The sequence below is a fragment of the Vigna radiata genome, chromosome 5 (genome assembly GCF_000741045.1).
Source record: "Vigna radiata var. radiata cultivar VC1973A chromosome 5, Vradiata_ver6, whole genome shotgun sequence".
NCBI classification, from domain to species: Eukaryota; Viridiplantae; Streptophyta; class Magnoliopsida; order Fabales; family Fabaceae; genus Vigna; species Vigna radiata.
The window spans coordinates 13,883,841-13,905,704 of NC_028355.1; the positions used below are offsets into that span (position 1 = coordinate 13,883,841).

General features: G+C 33.3%; 3 protein-coding genes across 3 annotated transcripts; 1 reads left to right on the top strand and 2 right to left on the bottom strand.

Annotated features, from left to right (window-relative positions):
- Window positions 1-1,934: 1,934 nt before the first annotated feature.
- LOC111241661 lies at window positions 1,935-6,341 on the bottom strand. Its single transcript, XM_022780661.1, has 2 exons — window positions 3,550-6,341; window positions 1,935-3,462 (listed from the first exon to the last, which is right to left on the bottom strand). Exons 1-2 carry the CDS (start codon window positions 4,129-4,131, stop codon window positions 3,190-3,192), a joined length of 855 nt encoding a protein of 284 aa, XP_022636382.1. The 5' UTR covers window positions 4,132-6,341; the 3' UTR covers window positions 1,935-3,189.
- Window positions 6,342-9,061: 2,720 nt separating this feature from the next.
- Window positions 9,062-10,477, bottom strand: LOC106762672 (thylakoid lumenal 15.0 kDa protein 2, chloroplastic-like). The gene is made up of 4 exons (XM_022780662.1): window positions 9,844-10,477; window positions 9,552-9,604; window positions 9,375-9,472; window positions 9,062-9,243 (listed from the first exon to the last, which is right to left on the bottom strand). Exons 1-4 carry the CDS (start codon window positions 9,864-9,866, stop codon window positions 9,151-9,153), a joined length of 267 nt encoding a protein of 88 aa, XP_022636383.1. The 5' UTR covers window positions 9,867-10,477; the 3' UTR covers window positions 9,062-9,150.
- A 4,684-nt stretch (window positions 10,478-15,161) lies between these two features.
- LOC106761324 (G-type lectin S-receptor-like serine/threonine-protein kinase At5g35370) lies at window positions 15,162-18,395 on the top strand. The gene has a single exon (XM_014644865.2). The coding sequence runs from the start codon at window positions 15,632-15,634 to the stop codon at window positions 18,212-18,214; it is 2,583 nt and encodes an 860-aa protein (XP_014500351.1). The 5' UTR covers window positions 15,162-15,631; the 3' UTR covers window positions 18,215-18,395.
- Window positions 18,396-21,864: the final 3,469 nt, after the last annotated feature.

Sequence of the window (21,864 nt, forward strand, 5' to 3'; positions counted from 1 at the left end):
ATTTCGAGACGAGCAGTTCTCATTGACTCTTGATGATGTGTCAACGTTGTTTCACTTTCCAGTCCAAGGATAGTTTTCTAAGACTTTTTCCAAATGACGTCTTAATCTTGTTGTGTTGCAAGACAATGACATTACGAATAACATCTCAACAAGAACAAATATCTCTCATATTATTATCCAAAACTTTCTTCAGACTCTAACGAGCATACTCAACCTTGAAACAAAAGCATCAACAGTATCAAAAATTATTTATCAAACACAACTAAGTAAAATAACATTAAAACATACCTATTTGTGGTTATGTTCCCAAATGCACTACTTTTTTCGTCCAGACCTTTACAAAGTTTGTATTGCATGGAATAATCTAAGTATAATTCACATATTCAAAGAATAATGGTCATGAACAGGAGGTGTATTGAAGACGATTCACATAGTCACCAAACATGGTCTAATCAGCATAATCCATCACATTTTTCCATGCCTCCATCAACACATCTCAAGCCTCAATAGAATCAATTAACATTTTGCATTTTGCTTTAACAATTTTAAGAATTTGGAACCAACATAACATCTGATATGACTCAGAGAATACATTTGCAATGACATTCATCAAAGCCAAGTCTCGATCACTCACAATGACTTTAAGACCGCTCTCAGATGGCAAAAATAAACCTCTAAGCCTTTGCAAAGTCCAAGATAAATTACTTTGTCTTTCACTTGACAAGAATGCAAATGCGACTAAAAAGGTTAACCCCATAAACGCCATGCTGACAATTTCAAATAACTGAAGTCTATATTTGTTTATTTTATAGGTCGAATCCATCAAGAATACAATATTAAATACGTTTAACAATTTCATCACATCAGGATGTATTCACAAGAGGTCACTAACAACCTCTAATTCGTTGACACACCTACTCAAATGAATGTACTTATCATGATACAACATCATCATAAGTTGTTGTAGTTCCATTCTGGACCCTCTCAATAATCTTTTGTACGCTTGTCTTGCATTGTAGATTTGTTTAATCGTTGTGACATTGCGGTCATTATTTTCTTTTAGAGTTAATAAAATATTTGTAAGTGTTCAATCGGATTTAACCTGCTAGCATAAGGGTGACCAACTAAAGTTTCAACCAAATCATGGTTGTGATGTCCACACATCACCTTCAACACTCATTTGTCCGAGTAGAAGATGGTTTACTCCTAATCTTGTTGTGTTGTAGGATAACGACATTATAAATAAGATCTTTGTTCTTGTTAGGATACTATTTATAATGTCATTATCCTACAACACAACAAGATTAAGGAGTCATTTGAAAAAGTTTCAGACAATTGTCACAAGAATGAAAGGTAAAATAATATTCACACATTGTCAAGAGTCACTCACATCTCAACCACAAAGAGATAAAAATTACTCATCTCAAAATGTCATCTCTCAACGAATCCAAGCAATAAACCTTTATCGACGTAGTCATAAGAAATGTTTGTGAGAGATATCAAAGTCGAATTCAACATAATTTGTTGAATTCCACCGTGACAAGGTCCTAATTTATATAATTTTTTTCCCGTAATAATATTTAATATAACTTTTATTCAAAAGTAAATAATAATTATAATTTAAGTTTTGTACTCACCTAACCTTACAAAATTACATAAGCAACATGTTGAACATAGTGCATGAGTAAAAAACAATCATATGGACCTCTAGGAAATCCATCAACTTCCTTATTTATTTGAGAAACATATTAATGCTTCTCCTCCTCAATATGCACCTTAAGTGCATGCGTCTCAAATGTGGGCTCCTCAACTATAGGATCCTTTATATGAGCATTAGTAGCAACTTCACACCGTCTCTGAACTGAATTATAGGTCTTCTCCTTGCTTCACTCTGTAAAGAACTATCTCCTCAATAACTGAATGCAACTGTTGCCATTTTTGACAAAAATGAAATTATTACATAAAGAACAATTAAAAAATTAAACACGAAAGCTGATGAAGGGATTTCTTTGTAGTAGTGAAATGAAAGGTGACAGTGGTTGGACACGAAGGTCAATTGGTTCGGGAAAGTCGCAAAGTTGTGGATCATCTTCACGGTTACCATCTAAATTTTGTGGTTATGGTGAAATATTGTTGCTTTTGAGGGCAACTACTGTGAAGAACAAAGGAAGATTGTTTTATAGATATAAAAATTGGGTAGTAAGTGATTAAATATTTCAGTTCATGTGCTGAATTATTTTGTATTAATGGTGTGTTATTTTGATTGCAGAGTAATTCAAGTTGTAATTACTTTGAATGACATGATGAAGATGTTTCTGAAATTGAAGGAAGCTTTGAAAGAAAACGTGAAGAACTTGAAATGTGTTTCGAAAATGAAAAACTTATATTGGATCTAAGGAAGAAGAACGACAAGCTGAAAAGGAAATTAGAACAAAAGAAGAAAGTTGGGAAAATGATATTGTTGTTATTTGTTTTGTCATGGGCGTTAAGCATTTTCTTTTGTATTATATTTTTGTTGAAGATGAATTGTAATTAAGAATTATGAATAAAATGAGGTACTTGAGTTTGTCTTTAAATTCTGGTTTATTTTCAAGCACCCTGTAACGAATAAACCCCTGCAAAATGGAAGCATAATTTGCATTTGCAATCTGCATTCTGATCCTTGTTCTAAAAAATGTATCATGACTACTTTATTTAAAGCATGACCAATTTATATCATATATAAAGGGTCAGTAAACCTAAACTAAATTTCAACAACTAAAACCTAAACTGAGTTCTACATCTAATATAGATACAAATTGTCTTTGACACATAGTTGACACTGATAACATAATCAATTCAAAAAAATATCAACTCACTTTATGCAGATCCCAGACCCCATTGACACTAATAACACTGATAACATAATCAAAGGTAACATATTTTCTTACCAAAGGATTGGATGATATAACTGATATTGCCAGATAACAAAGTTGGAATACAACAAGAAGCATGATACAACATGAACTGGTCCCATACTATTAAATAAGATAAGTGTTCCCTTACCACTGACAAAAAATATTGTAATAGCAATACTAAAGTGGTCTCTTACAATTAAAAGCAGTCATTGTTCCCACTACTATTGTTCCCTAAGTGGGTGACTGTGACTTACAAAATACATTAAAATAAGAACATGGCTACAGTAAATCTTCAACTGGTACTATCTTGAGACCCTAGATGTTGTGCACCCAGTAGTCGTGAGGATTTTCTTCTTCCACCTTGGTGACTTGATGCAAGTCCTTCTCGACTACCACTTGCTTTAGGTTGTGATGTTGGATGAGGTGCTCGTACTTGAGAAGTCCCCCTTCTTGTTGTTCCTCCACCTTTTGACGTTAATGGAGCTGGTTGTGCTTCAGAACCTCCTGCAGTGGAAGTTGCCCTTGTGTTGCCAGATCCTCCTACACTTGAAGTGGCTCTTGTGTTCTATAAATGGAAGTAAGCGACATTGCAATTATCATAGTGTATTATGAATGTGCAAATAAGTGAAGTTGTAAAAGATTGATTTTGTACCATTTTCTTTCCCCTTTTACATGTTTGTACATTATGACCAAATTCGTTGCAGCTGCTACACTTTATAAGAACATTCTTCTTTGACAATTTTGTATGACTCACATATTCATCAGCCTCCCTTCTTAGTTTTTTAGGCCTCCCAGGAGATGTTTTATAAATTAGAGGCAGTAGTGCACCAGATTCAGAAGTAGACCATAGTTGTTGTCCATTGATTGGAACAATTTCAAGGCCATAACAAGTTCCATAAGCCTCTCTTTTGTAATAAGGATGCACATAGTCTTCAAGATTTTCTACTTTGTAATTTATGGTAGCCACAACATGCGTGCAAGGTATTCTTACCAAATCCCAAACATAACAACTGCATGAATGGTTACTTAGGTCAACTACAAACTTGTCCATTGAAAACCCGTGAGTGACTTCAAATTTTGCAACCCCTACCCAAGTTGGAATCCAATTTCCACTCTTCTCTATTTCCCTATCAAGTCTTTTTCGTGGTTTAGGCATCACAACTCCTGTATATGTCGTTGCTTTTTCTCTAAGTGTTGCAAATCTCCTTATAATAGCTAGAGACAAACCTATCATAACTATGATGGAATGGATCAGAACTTACATTATGAGGAGGTTTGCAACACTTAGAGAAAAAGCAAAGACGTATACAGGAGTTGTGATGCCTAAACCACGAAAAAGACTTGATAGGGAAGTGGAGAAGAGTGGAAATTGGATTCCAACTTAGGCAGGGACTGCAAAATTTGAAGTCACTCACGAGTTTATAATGAACAAGTTTGTAGTTGACCTAAGTAACCATTCAAGAAGTTGTTACTTTTGGAATTTGGTAGGAATACCTTGCAGGCATGTCGTGGCTGCCATAAATTACAAAATAGAAAATCCTGAAGACTATGTACATCCTTATTACAAGAGAGAGGCTTATGAAACTTGTTATGGCCCTGAAATTGTTCCAATCAATGGAAAACAATTGTGGTCTACTTTTGAATCTGGTGCACTACTGCCTCCAATTTATAAAACACCCCCTGGGAGGCCTAAAAAACTAAGAAGGGAGTCTGATGAATATGTGAGTCATACAAAATTGTCAAAGAAGAATGTTCTTATGAAGTGTAGCAGCTGCAATGAATTTGGTCATAATGTACAAACATGTAAAAAGGGAAAGAAAAAGGTACAAAATCAATCTTTTACAGCTTCACTTATTTGCACATTCATAAAACACTATGATAATTGCAATGTCGCTTACTTCCATTTATAGAACACAAGAGTCACTTCAAGTGTAAAAGGATTTAGCAGCACAAGGACAACTTCCACTGCAGGAGGTTCTAAAGCACAACCAGCTCCATCAACGTCACAAGGTGGAGGAACAACAAAAAGGGGGACTTCTCAAGTATGAGCACCTCATACAACATCACAACCTAGAGCAAGTGGCAGTGAAGCAAGACCTATATCAAGTTACCAAGGTGGAAGAAGAAAATCCTCAAGACTACTGGGTGCACAACATCTAGGGTCTCAAGCTAGTACCAGTTGAATATTTACTGTAGTCATGTTCTTATTTAAATGTATTTTGTAAGTCATAATCACCCACTTAGGGAACAATAGTAGTGGGAACAGTAACTGCTTTTAATTGTAAGGGACCACTTTAGTACTACTATTACAATTTTGTTGTCAGTGGTAAGGGACCACTTATCTTATTTAATAGTATGAGACCACTTCATATTGTATCCTGCTTCTTGTTGTATTCCAAATTTGTTATCTGGCAATATCAGTTATATCATCCAATCCTTTTGTAAGAAAATATGTTACTTTTGATTATGTTATCAGTGTTAATGGGGTTTGGGATCTGCATAAAGTAAGTTGATATTTTTTTTTGAACTGATTATGTTATCAGTGTCAACTATGTGTCAAAGCAATTTATATTTATATTAGATGTAGAACTCGATTTAGGTTTTAGTTGTTGACATACAGTTTAGGTTTACTGACCCTTTATATATTATATAAATTGGTCATGCTTCCAATAAAGTAGTCATGATACATTTTTGAGAGATACATTTTTATAGAACAAGAACCAGAATGCAAATGCAGATTGCAGATGCAAATTATGCTTCCATTTTGCAAGGGTTCATAACGTCACATGATGCTTGAAAATCAACTAGAATTTGGAGACAAACTCAAGTACCTCATTTTATTCAACCATAATTCTTAATTACAATTCATCTTCAACAAAAACATAATACAAAAGAAAATGCTTAACACTCATGACAAAACAAACAACAACATCACTTTCCCAACTTTCTTCTCTTGTTCTAATTTCCTTTTCAGCTTGTCGTTCTTCTTCCTTAGATCCAGTACATGTTTTTCATTTTCGAAACACATCTCAAGTTCTTCACATTTTCTTTCAAAGCTTCCTTCAATTTCAGAAACACCTTCATCATGTCATTCAAAGTAATTACAACTTGAATTACTCTGCAATCAACACACCATTAATACAAAATTCAGCACATGAACTAAAACATGTAATTACTTACTACCCAATTTCTACATCTATAAAACAATCTTCCTTTGTTCTTCACAGTAGTTGCCTTCAAAAGCTACAATGTTTCACCATAACCACACAATTTAGATGGTAACCGTGAAGATGATCCACAGCTTTGCGACTGAACCAATTGATCTTCGTGCCCAACCACTGTCACCTTTCATTTCACTACAACAAAGAAATCCCTTCATCAGCTTTCGTGCCCACCCAAACCCTATAACTACAATCCTTATATTCACACAAAGAAGAGCAAGACAACCTAATAACTTACCTTCAAGAAGACAAACTCCAACCTTCAAATGTATCTCCTCTGCTTTCTTTGCCCCAACTTCATTCACGAAGAAGAACCCAACTTCCCTCTTAAAATGTCATCTATAAGAGATGACGAAGTGAGCTTCTACCAAATCCACACTTAACATACTTAATCTAATTTCAAAACTTAAACAACCAACGTGACAGAGAGTGAAGAGGGAAGCTGGCATTGAACGTGGCCTCACCGTTTACCACATGTACTAAAGGATAACACTGTCCAATTTTAAGGACTAAGAGTAAAAGTTTCAAAACTATGAGGACTAAAAACCATCAAAGTTTCGAGTAGAGACTAAAACCAAAATCATGTGATACTTCAGAGACGAAAAACATATTTAACCCTAAAATAAAAAGGTTTCTATACTGATTAAATCTAAAACCAGTATAGAAAGTGATATAATGAAAATTTTGTAATATTGAAAAAGCTATTTTATATCAATTAGTCATTATAACTAATATAGAATGTTTAATGTTTTTCTGCAAGAATGTAGATACAAAAATCGTTTAGGTTTGCAAAGGGGTGTCATATCCATAAAATGCCTGCCTCCTAAAGACACAGGCAGTTCCCACATGTATTGTATAGGTCCTTGGATGCCATCCAAACCTTTCATATTGGTCTATACATACCTTCAGGGCAAACTAAAAGCTATATGTATATATGTATTTAAAGTGTCATATATGTTCAAGCAACAACAACAAATTTTGCGCCATTGCCACCAATGCATTAATCCACACTTTGAACTCTTCATTCTTTGTGTCAACACAAATGAGAACAACAAATGCAGCCAATTATTGGTTGATGCCAAATAGAAGAGATGAAAAATGATAGCCAACAATAAAGGATAAAACTTAGGTACAATTATGTGTTTTTAACATTGTTATTCAATGAATTGGAATTCATCTAAGTAACTATTAATCTTTAATTCTAACTTTTGTCATGTAAATTTTCTAGTAGACCTTTAATTTTTATCTAAGAACACCAAAAATAAATAAACAACTACATTTAAGTTTTGTCCAAGTAATACTCAATCATGATTAAACAGAAGCCGAAGAAAAATAACTAAATTTTCCCCTTGCATAAACTATGTTTCTCAATCATATTTCATGCATAACTGAAGCCTTGAGTTTATGGTTTTTCCTTTGGATCAGAAAATGACATGATAGGAATAAATTCAAACCTTAATGGCTGCACGTTCTCCCATAAATGTTGCATCCACTTTATCCTTCAAATAGTCAACCTTTTGTACAAAATACCATTTTGGAGCCTCAGGTTCAATGCTGAACTTCTTGCAGAATGGAACTCATTTCCTTGCAAACTCAGAAGTCTTAGAGAGTGCTTCAAATGTGAATTTCTAAACCTGTAACAAAGACATCTATATGAGTACAATTTATATATGATGTACTGACAAATATCTATTTTCTAAACCTGAATATGATGGAAGTACAATTTTCCAGCTATGTTATCAGTGGTAGATAGTAGAATATGATGGAAGAGCAAAATTACACAATAGAACCACGCCAGGTTGGCTATGCCACTGCAAGCAGGTCTCCCTTCAAGGGATTCTGTAGAAAAATTAGATTCCAAAAACATTCTATATGTACCAACGGTCCTTATTTTCCAAAATCTAGTCCTGCAGCGACAGCTCCAATGCTTCCAATTATCTAAAACAACCAATGCATGGGATATTATATGAAGAAAAACTGGAAAAGTAACATTGATCAGCGATTAGAGATTACATATATGCAAGTAAATAATATTTATCCAATTCTACTTAAGGATATTCAATTGATTAAATCAACATGGCTTTATATTCAGTTGCTTGCTAATCTTGATTCCTTTATTTTACCATAGTCAAATAAAGTAGCACACAAGTGAGAATACTTTTCAACAGTTTGAAACTTGTAAAAGTAAAAATGAACGACACACCCAAAAGTATAAATACAATTATATGTGGAACAACTGAAATTACAGCCTCAACATCTGCTTCCAAGTACACAAAAACATAAATTATTTGGCATCATTATTTCATCACAGCCGCCTCAGAGGAATAATCATGCCTGAAAAGTACACAAGTTAATATATGACTTGTCATAGAAATTATCACAAAGCAGAGTTTCATTTGAAAATGTAATTGTGTTGCTTCCCTCCCTATTGCCTTTTGTTTTTCTGATAAATCAGACCTAATACTACACTTGAAAAAGTAAACTTTATTATTGTTGATCAAATTAATGGTTTGGTGTATGAGGTTCACTGCACTTTGGGGAACAGGGCAAGGTGAGTGTATGCAACCTTATTATCACACGACGAAGAATCTGTGTCTACAACCTTTTAACGCCAGGCCTTGGGGAGGAGAGATCAACCAAAACTAAAATAAAAACACCTCGTAGCGCAATTTTCTTGAGAGTTGGTATAAGCCTGTCCCTGCCATTGCAATGTTTACACTAAACAGGTTCCAATTTTTCTGCATCACAAATAATTCTGATAAATTTTCTAGAGTATGCAAAACTGCACTGTACACCCCCTTCCCACCTCCAAAAACAAACACTGTTATTATCTTCAGTGGATTAGTATGATCAGCAAGAAGAAGTTCATAAAGTAACAATCATGCAATAAAATAGAACCTAGATGTTTAAAAAAATAACTTAAGTAAATGATTATTTGAATACCTGTGATAGGTGGAATGAGATGGACATGTTCTCCTTCAAATGATGCTTCAGAGGCAATGCTACGAACAATTGATTCTAAGGCTTTATATCTAGTTGTAAATAGAATAAATATATAATTTGTGGTGCTCAGGACAGTTTGAAGAACGCATATAAATGCATAAGGGTCTTTTAAGAAACCCATGCTGCAAGTAAATACAAAAACTATTAGAAAAGTTCTGCAAAAGACTTCTATACCAGTCAAAAACAAATTTCATAGGATGCAGAACAGATTGATTTCAATTCCAGAGCATTAGAATGCATTGTAACATCATACCTGTCGATCAGAGAGGAACCCAACAACATTAATTATAGTGCTAAACTCCTTGGAGAGCAACTTTGGCTTGTTCACACCTACTTTTACATCCTCGACCACTATAATTCATACATATTATAAGTTTCAATTTCTCATTGTAGCATTAGGAAAAAGGAAAAGAAAGATAGTGGAAATTGCCTCTGAACAATAACCCAGGTGAGAGGGCACCAGAGAAAGCAAACAACTTCCATCTGGAAAACACTTATGAGATCAGTAAATAATACCAGAAGCTAAAAAGTTTTTGTGTTTGTATACGAATAATACATATAACAACAGGTGAAAATTTTCAAAGAACAAAATAAACCATAAAATTTGGAGTATTTAGGGTTTATAATGAAAATAAAAATAAATAGCAAATAGTGTTTAGGGTTTACAATCCAAAAATCTTACCTTTTCAAGTGATAAAATATAAGAAAAAAAAAAAACATACCTTACTCTGCAACCACAAAACATCCACAAAACATAAAGAACCTCGTAAAACCTTCAGAACTTCCAGATAAAATAAGAAATGAGAACCTCCGGATTTGAGCATATAAACAGTTGACAAAAATACTCCATTTCAGTAAGCACGGTACATAAAAACCAAGAAACCCCAAAGAACACGAAAATCATAGATGTCGACAAAAAAAAAATTAGATCGAAGATACGAAAATAGAAAAGAAACCCCAACGAAGATACGAAAAACAAATCAGATCAAAGTAACATATCACATTATGGCAACGGAGATACCAAGATATGAAAAGAATAACTTAGTGACCGGAAAAAAGTAGAAGAAAAACCTAATCTTCAAGCTTCAAGCTTTAAGAAACAACACAAACAAAACTTACCACACTATGACAATGAAGACACCAAGATGCGAAAACAAATTCTTCCAGAACGAAGAGACGAAACAAAAAATACCTAACCTTCAACCTTTAGAAGAAGAACCTAACCTTTCAATGATGAAGCTTCAACACAAACAATGTTTTACGTACACACCACCGAAGCTTATACCACAATCCATTCAACCTGTGCATTACGTCCATCCAGCACAGTGACAAGAAAATGTTAAAATTCAAAAATAACACCATCAGAGTACCATGATAAGCTGTCATAAGTTGAGGATAAAACGGTAATATCGTAAAACAATTCTGAGATGACAAAAACCCTCATTTTAGGACAAGTTTCAAACAAGGAAGTTGGGCCAATACAGTAATTTACTTAATGGTAATTTTTCTTAGATATAAACAAAAGCTCGGCGTCAAATACATAAGTTGGGTCAATAGAGTAATTTACCTGGTATTTTTTCTTATATATAAATTGATAACAATAATAATGATAATAAATTAAAATTTTTAAAATATTAAAATATAGACTAATATTTATTTTAATTAATTATTTTAATTATTAGAGCGAGACAAATATTTTAAAATAAAAAGTATGTTCAATTAATTATAAATAATCATATTTATAATAGACATTGCAGAAGGTTAACATATCCCCCTACACATATTAGACTCTCAAATTCAAAAATTTAGTTTCGCAAATCAATCTTTTCTAAATGAAATTTTAATATTTTCTTAATAAATATAGATAACTCTTTATTTATTTGTTAAATACCCGTCCCTAGGCTGAAAACCTTAATATAGATATTTAACAAACACTTACACTTTTATTCTTGAATACTCTATTTAGAATCATACAAATCTGTAACAAATTTTAATACAAATATATAAATATATAAAGTATACATTTCAAAATGCTTTAGAGTGATAATAGGATGATAATTTTTATATTTACTTATTTGACATATAATATAATATAAAAAAGTGAATTTTTGTATTCTATTAAAATATATATATATATATATATATATTAAATAAATGTAAAAATTTTATACATGTAAATGATTTTTCAATGCGTTATTATCAATTCTGATAATATTGAAATAGTATATCATTATCATGTTCAACAAACGTCTTATAGTATTTTTGTTCACGTAGTTATTTGACATTAAGTGTAGCCGCGTTAGTTGATTTAATTAGTTTGCATATCTCGTTTTCTTATAAAATCACTTTTTTATTTTGAAAATTCCAAGTTTTCCGATGACCGGAATCTTGAAGAAACATCTAATTATTAGTATGAAGTAAAAGAGGAGGAAGAAAAATATACATAAAATATGATAGGCACTAAAATAACAATAACTTAGTTTTATTTGTTTCTATGTATACTTAGTTTCTATGTTGCTTAAGACAATAACCCTAACCAATATACAAAATGTTTTATTTGTTTAAGTAATTCCCCTTCCACAATAACAATATACAATTTCCTCCTCCACGTATAACAAAGAAAACCCTCAAGTAAAGTATTTTCAAATCAAAAACTAAAAATGATTTGGTACATAAACAATTTATAGTTTTATTAAAGGCTAATAGTATGCACAAATATAAGATGATAAATTGTGAAAAAAAAAATAAGAATGAAGCTAATTGGATCCTAATATATTTTTTATATTCCTTATCATTTAATGGAAATAAATTGTTGAATAATTACGTATTCAACATTTAAATTAATCAATAAAATTAAAATTCAGAGTTAATTAATTAAAGTTTTTGGAGTTAATTCTATGTAATTTCTCCATAAGAAAATCAATAATGTTATTAATATGATTATGAGCATGTGTTTATTATATAATATCCACACCCATAATTCTTGTATGGGCATTGTAAGTTAAATATAAACAATTAAAATATATTTTATATTATAATTAAATAATAGTGAAATATATTACTTACATTGAGTATAATGAACTATAGCTTCTTCTAAGCAACCAAGGCATGAACTTCAACATAAAAAATGTAGCTTAAATTGCATTAACTATTAAATTTAATAGTATTAGCATTAAATTATTAAGAGACATAGTAGAATAAGAAAATTATATGTCTAATGTCCAAAGTTCTTAGTTTTCTTGTTTAATGATCAAGAGAACCATGAAAGATTGACAAGGAATAAAGCCTATCAGCTTGTATTTTAATAACAAAATTAATTATATTTTATATTAATGCATATTTGTTTAGTAAGAAAGTATCTGCCTTAAACGATTGAATATTACATGTAATAAAGTTTAAAATATTACATATATTTTCAAGACGCCGTCTGCCATCCTACAAAGTGAAATATGAGTATTATAATGATAAGACAAAAAGTAGTCCTACTTCGATACGTCTTATTGAGGTTTTATTGACCATTGATGGCTTTAATTTCAATACTTTTGTAATTATCTTCATTACACAAAAAGGTTGAATGTTAACTTCAAAACTTTATTACAAATATATATTGTTTAATTAAATATAATATAAGATTTTTCATTCATCTAAATATTGTAAGTCTTTTTATTATTATTAAAACTCGATGTTAGACATAATTATGTTTTTTTTACATTTCAACTTTTGACACCCAAAAACCCATCTATCATTTTCCACCACAAAATAAATATTATTAAAGAATAAATAAATAAAAAATAAACAATTATTGGATCAAACCAAACCCATTATAAAGAATACATGACACACTTTTAAATCAAAACTATACATTAGAAGTTGATATCTATAGTTAAAATAAAATTCAAACTAATAGTAGAAGGTAAAATAGAATACCATTTAAAATTTTCTCTATTCATCAAATATGTATTAGTCAACTTATCAACACAGTGATTTTTTTCTCTAAAAATATATGAAACTCTGAACTTCATATTTTTACAAAGAATTAGACAATTTTTCCATCTTTCTCTAAGAGTTTAATGAACTATATTTTGATTATCAAAAACTTTGCACACAAAAATTGAGTTACATTCCAACCAAAGACATAAGAACTTTTCCTTCAAAGTACACTCTATAGCATAAATAACTCTCATAAGTTGTAAAAAAAAGAATTTTGCAAGCCAAAAAAGGCAGAAAAATTACCAATATATTTTCCTTTACCACCTCTAAATATACCACCTTATGCAGCCAAACCCACAACCATTTGGAGCACAATCAATATTTATTTTCAAAATTTCGAAATCACTAAGATCAAGGAGAAGGGTATAAGACCGAATTGGAATACCAAAACATTTAACGTTAAAATCTTATGTTATTATATAGATTTAGATGAAGAAGTACCGATCATCCTTATAAATTACGACTGAATAACAAAAAGACAAATTAAAAAGGTTTTGAAACTTTGTATAATTATACATTCATATTGTACAAATAATTACGACAAGCTTGATAAACTTGCTAGAGGACATATGATAGTTTCTCACTTCAATAAAAGAAATAAAGTTCATAAGAGAGTCACTAATCAAGTGAACAAAACATTACCTTAACTAATTCCAAACAGTTATTGAAGCAAAACATTGAAAGAAAATTTGAAAAGAATTTTTTTATTAATTACTTTTCTTTTTATCAATTCTATAAATGTATACGAATTTTAGATGGTAAATCCACTTCATTATGATATAATCTACAAGGTATTAGTTTTTCATTAAAAATCATTATAATCATGATTATTAATTTTTAAAAAAAATAACCTAACTAAAAATAATATATTATACAACAATCAATAAAAAAAAGTTTTAGAAGGATTACTATGTTATGCATTGCATAACACAGTACAAATTTTATTGTGTAGTTTGTTTGTGATGACTTAGTTAGTCAAAAATAGAGCGGTCAACATAGTCTTTAATCCAACAATGAAACGATCAATAAATCGATCCATCAAACCACGAATAAGATTAATAAATAAGAATGATTATTTTAACTATAAGTCAGATCATTAATGTATGTATCATAATTGGGTCAACACTAATAAGAAGTTCATTCAAAAAGTCTATAAATGATATTCAATTAATTGGTTACTTTTATTACATATTTATTGTTAAGGTATTCAATTTATCATCAAAGTGTTTTTTGTATTTAGTACTCGACTAAATTGAAAAATGTGTAGAAGATTGAAGAATTAAACTATGATTTAAGTTTGGAATTCGAATATTATTTTGTGTAAAAAAACTTAAACTCCGTCCTATAAACTGAAACAATGATTTTCAACATGCAACTAAAATAAAAAGTAAATATTATGTATTGTGTGTATGATTTAGCCTTTTGTAGATGTTGAATTGTTAAACACATCACTAATTAAATAAATTTATTAAGAGAACAAAGTTTTTTTTTACGCGTTACAAATGAGAAATTCTTATGGATTTCTTCCGGGTGAATCTATTTTTGTTAATGAAATTTTATAATATACTATTGAAGTTTAATTGATAATTATAGTGGGAGTAACATTTTTGACATATAGAGATATAACCCAAATCAAAATCAATTTTTTAAAAAATAAATAATATCGTTTCTTTAATCCAAAAAATGAGAAAAGTAAACATACAAGAGATTATTAGAAGGATTCTGTTCGAAAATCGTTTTCTTTGAGAGGTATTTTCTCTCGTTTAATAGTTCTCATCTCCAACTCCATCGTTTGCGTGAACACGCAATCTGGAATTGACCCATTTGGCATTTTCGTTTCACTGTCCCTTTTATCTGCGCTTGGAGGCCGTGCCACCCTTGACTTCATGATGCAGACAACTTGTGTAGCATGTTTTCTCCTTTTCCAAGCTCCCATACCATTTCTTTAAAAAGAAAGAGGTTTACTCTTTCTTTCTTTTTTGTTGAATAAACAAAGTAATACATGAACATATGAGTTGTGGAGGAATGTATGATGCATGCACTGCAATTATTTCTGATTATATATTAAATACTCACGTCATCATGCTGCCCCATAAGTCACTGTTTTTTAAAATTAGTCTGCTTTAATTAGACAACAATAATTTGAGGAGAAGAAGGTTTGTGGAAGGAGTGATGATACCAATATCATACAACGTGAGAAGGAAATGGCAATGACTCGTACGTTAAAAAAAGTTTCTGTTCCTTAAATTTTATCCCCGTGTCTTCTCTGCCTATTCATCTTAGAATAAATAATTGCCACCACACCTTCGCTTTCACTATGAATTGGAATTTGAAAGAGTTTATTAGTGAGGGTTGGAACAATTTTTCAATAGTCAACGCCGAGATGGGTAGCAGCAGCATACCAGAAAATAAAATTGAAACCACAAAAACTGACCAATTCCAACCTCTTTCCCTTCCTCAATTCCAATTTCCAAAGCCATTTCTTACTTCTCTCAGTTCTTCATTTCTTCAAATTACACCATGAAACCTATCTTAACTCTCTCTTGCATCTTGTTTTTCTGCACTACCATTTCGGCTCACACTTTTTCATATATCACTCCGAATTTCTCTGCCTCGTATCTTCATTTCATCGATGACTTTGGTACGTTCCTGGTGTCTCCCAATAACACATTCAAGGCTGCTATATTCAACCCAGGTGGTCAGCAAACAAGTTTCTACCTGTGTGTCATTCACGATGCGTCCAACACTATCATTTGGTCTGCTAACCGTGATGGCCCCATCTCAGATTCTGGAAAAATGCTTTTAACTGTCAAAGGGATCACAATAGTCGACCACGATGGGAACACCAAATGGTCAACGCCATCACTCAAATCACAAGCAAATAGGCTTGTGCTGACCGAGATGGGAAATCTCGTCTTACAGGATACGTCCAATGGTTCTCTCTGGGAGAGTTTCCAAAGCCCAACCGACACAATTGTTGTTGGACAGCGTTTACCTGCCGGAGCGTCTTTGTCAAGTGCAGCATCGAATTCAAACTTGTCAACCGGAGATTTCAAGCTCACAATTTCTTCCTCTGATGCAGTGCTGCAATGGTATGGACAGACCTACTGGAAACTTTCAACTGATACAAAAGTTTTTAAGAATTCAAATAATATGGTGGAATACATGGCCGTAAACAATTCAGGGTTTTATCTATTTGGAGATGGTGGAACAGCTTTTCAACTGGGATTGCCACTGGCTAATTTTCGAATTGCCACGTTGGGTACCTCTGGGCAGTTCACTATCAACAGATTTTCTGACGCTGGCTTGACGCAGGAGTTTGTGGGGCCAGGTGATGGTTGTCAAACTCCCTTGGCTTGTGGAAGAGCAGGATTATGCACTAAGAGCACTGATTCCTCTTCACCTGTTTGTTCTTGTCCCCCAAACTTCCGCGTAGGCTCAGGTACTTCTGGTGGTTGTGTGCTGAGCAATGGATCCCAGTCCTTGCCACTTGCTTGTCAAAACTCTTCAGTTGTTTCGTTTTCTAATATAGGGTATGTTCAATACTTTGGCACTTTTTACTCGGATCCGGTCATGTATAAAGAGGATTTATCTTCCTGTCAAAAATTTTGTTCCAATAACTGTTCCTGCTTGGGAATTTTGTATAAAAACACATCTGGTTCTTGCTACACGATTGAGAATGAGTTGGGGTCCATTCAGTCAAGTAATGGAGATAACAGAGACATGTTGGGGTTTATTAAAACTAACGTTGTTGAATCTAAAACTGGTACTAACGATGATAGTGGTAACAAGCAAAGTTCTCAAAATGGGGGATTTCCAGTGGCAGTAGCGGTGGTGTTACCTATTATTGGATTCATTATTTTGATGGCCATAATTTTCCTTGGGTGGAGAAGATTGATTCTTCTGTCAAAGATTAAAGAAGTGAAACTAGGGAAAAACACACCTTCTTCAGGGGACTTGGATGCCTTCTACATTCCTGGATTACCTGCAAGGTTTGATTATGAAGAGCTTGAGGAAGCCACAGAAAACTTCAAGACTCTTATTGGGTCAGGTGGGTTTGGAACTGTGTACAAGGGTGTGCTTCCTGACAAATCTGCTGTAGCAGTAAAGAAAATAGTGAACATAGGCATTCAAGGGAAGAAAGATTTCTGCACTGAGATCGCTGTTATTGGAAACATCCACCACGTGAACTTGGTCAAACTGAAAGGCTTTTGTGCTCAAGGGAGACACCGGTTGTTGGTTTATGAGTACATGAACCGTGGATCCCTTGACAGAAACCTCTTCGGTGGTGGACCCGTGTTAGAATGGCAAGAGAGGTTTGATGTGGCGCTTGGAACAGCGCGTGGACTTGCTTACCTTCACAGTGGCTGTGAGCAGAAGGTTATCCATTGTGACATCAAACCCGAGAACATTCTCTTGCAAGATCAGTTTCAGGCTAAGATATCTGATTTTGGACTCTCCAAACTCCTCAGCCCCGAACAGTCTGGTCTGTTCACAACAATGAGAGGCACACGTGGTTATCTTGCTCCGGAGTGGCTCACCAACTCTGCCATTACAGAAAAAACTGACGTGTACAGCTTTGGAATGGTGCTTCTTGAACTTGTCAGTGGAAGAAAGAACTGCTATTTCAGGTCAAGAAGCCATAGCATGGATGAAAGCAACAGTGGTGGAGGCCATTCCTCGACATCATCAACAACTGGGTTGGTTTATTTTCCTCTATTTGCATTGGAGATGCATGAACAGAAGAGTTACCTGGAGTTGGCTGATCCAAGACTAGAAGGACGTGTGACATATGAAGAACTGGAGAAAGTGATTCGCATTGCCTTGTGTTGCGTTCATGAAGAACCTGTACTGAGGCCAAACATGGTGACTGTTGTTGGCATGTTGGAAGGCGGGACTCCATTGCCACATCCGAGGATAGAATCTTTGAACTTCCTGCGCTTTTATGGGCGAAGGTTTACTGAAGCTTCCACAATAGCGGAAGAAAATGAGTATGGTCCTTTGATGCATCAAGAAGCACGTAGATCTACAAGCATACCAAGTGATTCACCGTCCCATGGTTTTTCTTACATGTCTTCACAAAATATCTCAGGGCCAAGATAGGGAATCCTGTTTATGTTTGTTGGTTTTCGAGAAAGTAACACAAATTGTAGTATAATATGTCATTAGCGTGTTATTATGTAGATTATCTATTTAATTCTCTCACTTGTAATCTCATTTGGTTATTATAATAACTGTTTGTAAAGGATTAAAAATTAAATTCAGAAGGATATCAAGTGCTTACGCGGGCAAAGTAGTAATAATTTCATGGAAAGTGAATCAGTAGATTCATTTCTTATATTCATTAGATTAATCATTAAATTAAAAAACATTAATTAATTAAAATAACTTGAGACCTGTGATTTCAAAGACTTCTAGACTTTGTCCAGGGATTTAACAGAAATTCTCCATCTTTGGTCAGAGCAACGATACCCTTGAGATTTTTCGTGTAAATCTAGGAACAAAATGTAATTTGTTTAAATAAATTGTATGAAAACATACTAGTACTTTAAAGATTTTGCATCTCGTGAAATCTATCTTTATTCAAGGAATGATATTCGTAAGTTATTTTTATCAAATGTTTGCACCCAACATATGTTTGGGTTAATTAAGTTGTTTTAGAAAATAATATCAAATTCAATTATGTAGAAAATTTGGGGTTTAATAGGTTCATAGGTTCTTATATTTGGGGGTTTGTTTCAATTGGATCATTCAATTTTGGAAGTGATCATAGGTCCCTAATTTTGTCAATTTGATTCAATAGAACCCTTTCCGTTAAATGCAGATAACGCCGTGAAGTTTTTCACCATGTGGCATGCTGATGCTTCCAGGTGACACAGTTTGAAGTGTATAGGTAGATTAAAAAGTTTTAAAATTATTGACAAATAAATTAATAAATGAAAATAAATCAATAAATGAAATTAGTAAAGATATTAAAACAATGTTTCCTAATCTGGGGTCATTGGTCGTGTCTGCGAAATTGGGGGAAAGCTACAAGTTAGGGTTCGTTGCCTGGGTTCTTCATTGTGCTGACATTTGGTGAGCATCGTTTTTGCGTGAGAAGTTAGGGTTCATTCCATAATATTGTAGTGATCTATCAGTGTTTTGACTTGAAGCAGATAATTTTTGGCGGTGTAGCACGTGGAAGAGAGTTTCGCGAAGGTCGTTGCATAATCACGTGGAAGAGAGTTTCGCAAAGATCGTTGGAGGTGTAGCACGTGTCCACGTTAGTAATATCTTTACTTCTTTGTATATTTTTGACAATGATGCATTGTCAGTCGTGGTCCCCCATGTTTGAAGTGGTGTGGTAGTGTGTTATTTATGTTGTTCAACAGTATTTGACTTTTGAAAGTGATCCCCCATGTTTGAAGTGTCGTAGTAGACACTAATTGTTGTTGTGCTTTATATCGGTTTTGCAATGTGGTCCTCCCATGTTTGTTTCTTGTGCTTTTTTTTTGTTTAAGTTATGTTGTAGTTGATCCATGTTTCCTTGTCCTGGTTCTAATATTATATATTTTTTTGTTGTCGTTGTCGTCTTATTATTGTATTGGATATATATTGTTATAGTGTATTACATGGAGCATCATTTTGAAGTAGTTTTCTACCATGGAGGTCAGTTCATAAAGGATGGTCCACTTAGGTATGAGGGGGAAAGTACAAGTCTGGCTTTTGACCTCGACGTGTGGAGTTACTTCATTATAGTGAGTGTAGTAAAAGGATTTGAATATGATGGCTTTAAGGAGTTGTGGTATTCTGTGGGGGGAGGTTCTGTGTTAGATGATAAGTTGGAGGCTTTGACGGATGATAAAGGAGCCTTGTAAATGATGACCTTAGCTAGGCTAAATGGACAAGTGCATTTATTTGTTGTTCACACAATTTCTGAACCTGAGATCATACATTTGTTAGAAAATGTTCCACATAATATAGGTGAAGAAGAAGTTGAACCTGTGATGCACGGTAGTGATGATGATAGTGGCTGTGAACAAGGTCATGAAGAGTGTTAGGAGGTAGGTGATGGTGAGTGTGAAGTTCCCGTTTCAGAAAGTAAAATGGAAGCTGATGTTGTAGATGGTGAAATAGAAGCTGAATATGATGTGGGTGAGTTTGAAAGAGATGATGTTGTACAAGGTCAAATTGAAACTGAATGTCATGTTAGTGAGTCTGAAAAAGATGATGTTGTATGTGATGTGGGTGAGTCTGAAGGAGATGATGGTGATGTTCGTAGTTGGAGTTCTAGTGGTGAGGAGGACAATGTTCATTGCAATGTGGATGTTCCTAGTATGGATGACCTAGTTGACTGTGATATCCAAGAAGAGGTTGGGCATGGAGTTGAAGTTGAGAATTGGTTTGGTGAAATTGAAGTTGATGTGGAAGATGATGCACCATCATGGACTCGCATTTTCGATAGTGATGAAGATGTTGGTATAAATACTGAGAATGATAGAGGTTTGTCTGATGATAATTGGGAATCAGAAGAATTGCTTAGTGGAGGAGAAAGTGATGGAGAAGATGATGATGACCAAGAAAGTTATGGAAAGTTTGTAACATTTAGTATGCCTAAAACAATGGTGGATTACAAGTGGGATTTGGGCACTTATTTTGCTAACAAGCAAGATATTCTTCGTAGTTTTCGCAGTTCTCACCACACAACTCTCACCACAGTAGCAGATCGGTGAAGACGTACCATTTTGCTTCCACTTGGCACTACAACTCGATGAATAGCAAGAGTGATCCTTGGACATTGTGGAAGAACACCCACCCGCGTCGCAAAACTACAAGCTCCACCAACCCAGCCAAGAACCCTAATTTCTCTAATTTCCCCAATTTCACAGATTTCCCCTCTTTTGAAGCACCACCTACCTGACCCCAAAATAGGTAACATTGTTCTGCTTTACTGATTTATAACTATATTTCGAAAAAATATTTATTCCTTTTAATTTAGCCAATAATTTTAAAACTTTTTAATCCACCTATGCACTTCAAACTCAGCCACCTAGAAGCGTCACCGTGCCACATGTCAAAAAACTTCACGACGTTATCTGCATTTAACGGAAAATGTTCTATTAAATCAAATTGACAAAATTAGGGACCTAATTGATCACTTCCAAAATTGGAGGATCCAATTGAAATAAACCCCCAAATATAGGGACTTACGAACCTATTAAACCAAAATTTGGTTGGACATACTCAAAATAAAGATAATATCTTGACAATTTTCTTTTCTAAAGAAGCAAATGATATAAAATATTAAATTGAATTAATTAATTTTTTCCTTCAAATAACAATAATTATTTACTGTGTGTTCTGTACATAATCAGAGAATAAATAAATAGCAAATAATTTAATTCAAAGTAGCACTTTAAGCCACAACATTTGTGTCCTCAAGTTGTGAATTTGCCTTTCTATTTATTAAGCTAAAAATAGGTTTAATGTCTCAATAGGTCCCTATTTTTGTTCAAAATCTAAAATAGGTCTCTGGTTTTTTTAGGGTCTCAATTAGGTCCTTATTTTTGTTAAATTGATGAAAATAATTCCTTTCCATTAAATTTAACAATCGGTGTTAATGAGTGTGTAGCTTGGTATGGTGACAACCTGATTTTAATACACGTGTCATTAAAAATGTGTATAATTTCTTTTTTTAATTAATGAAAGGGCATAGTTTGAAAATCTTATTTTAGTTGGAAAGCCCTTCTCTGCAGTTGCAAATGGAAATG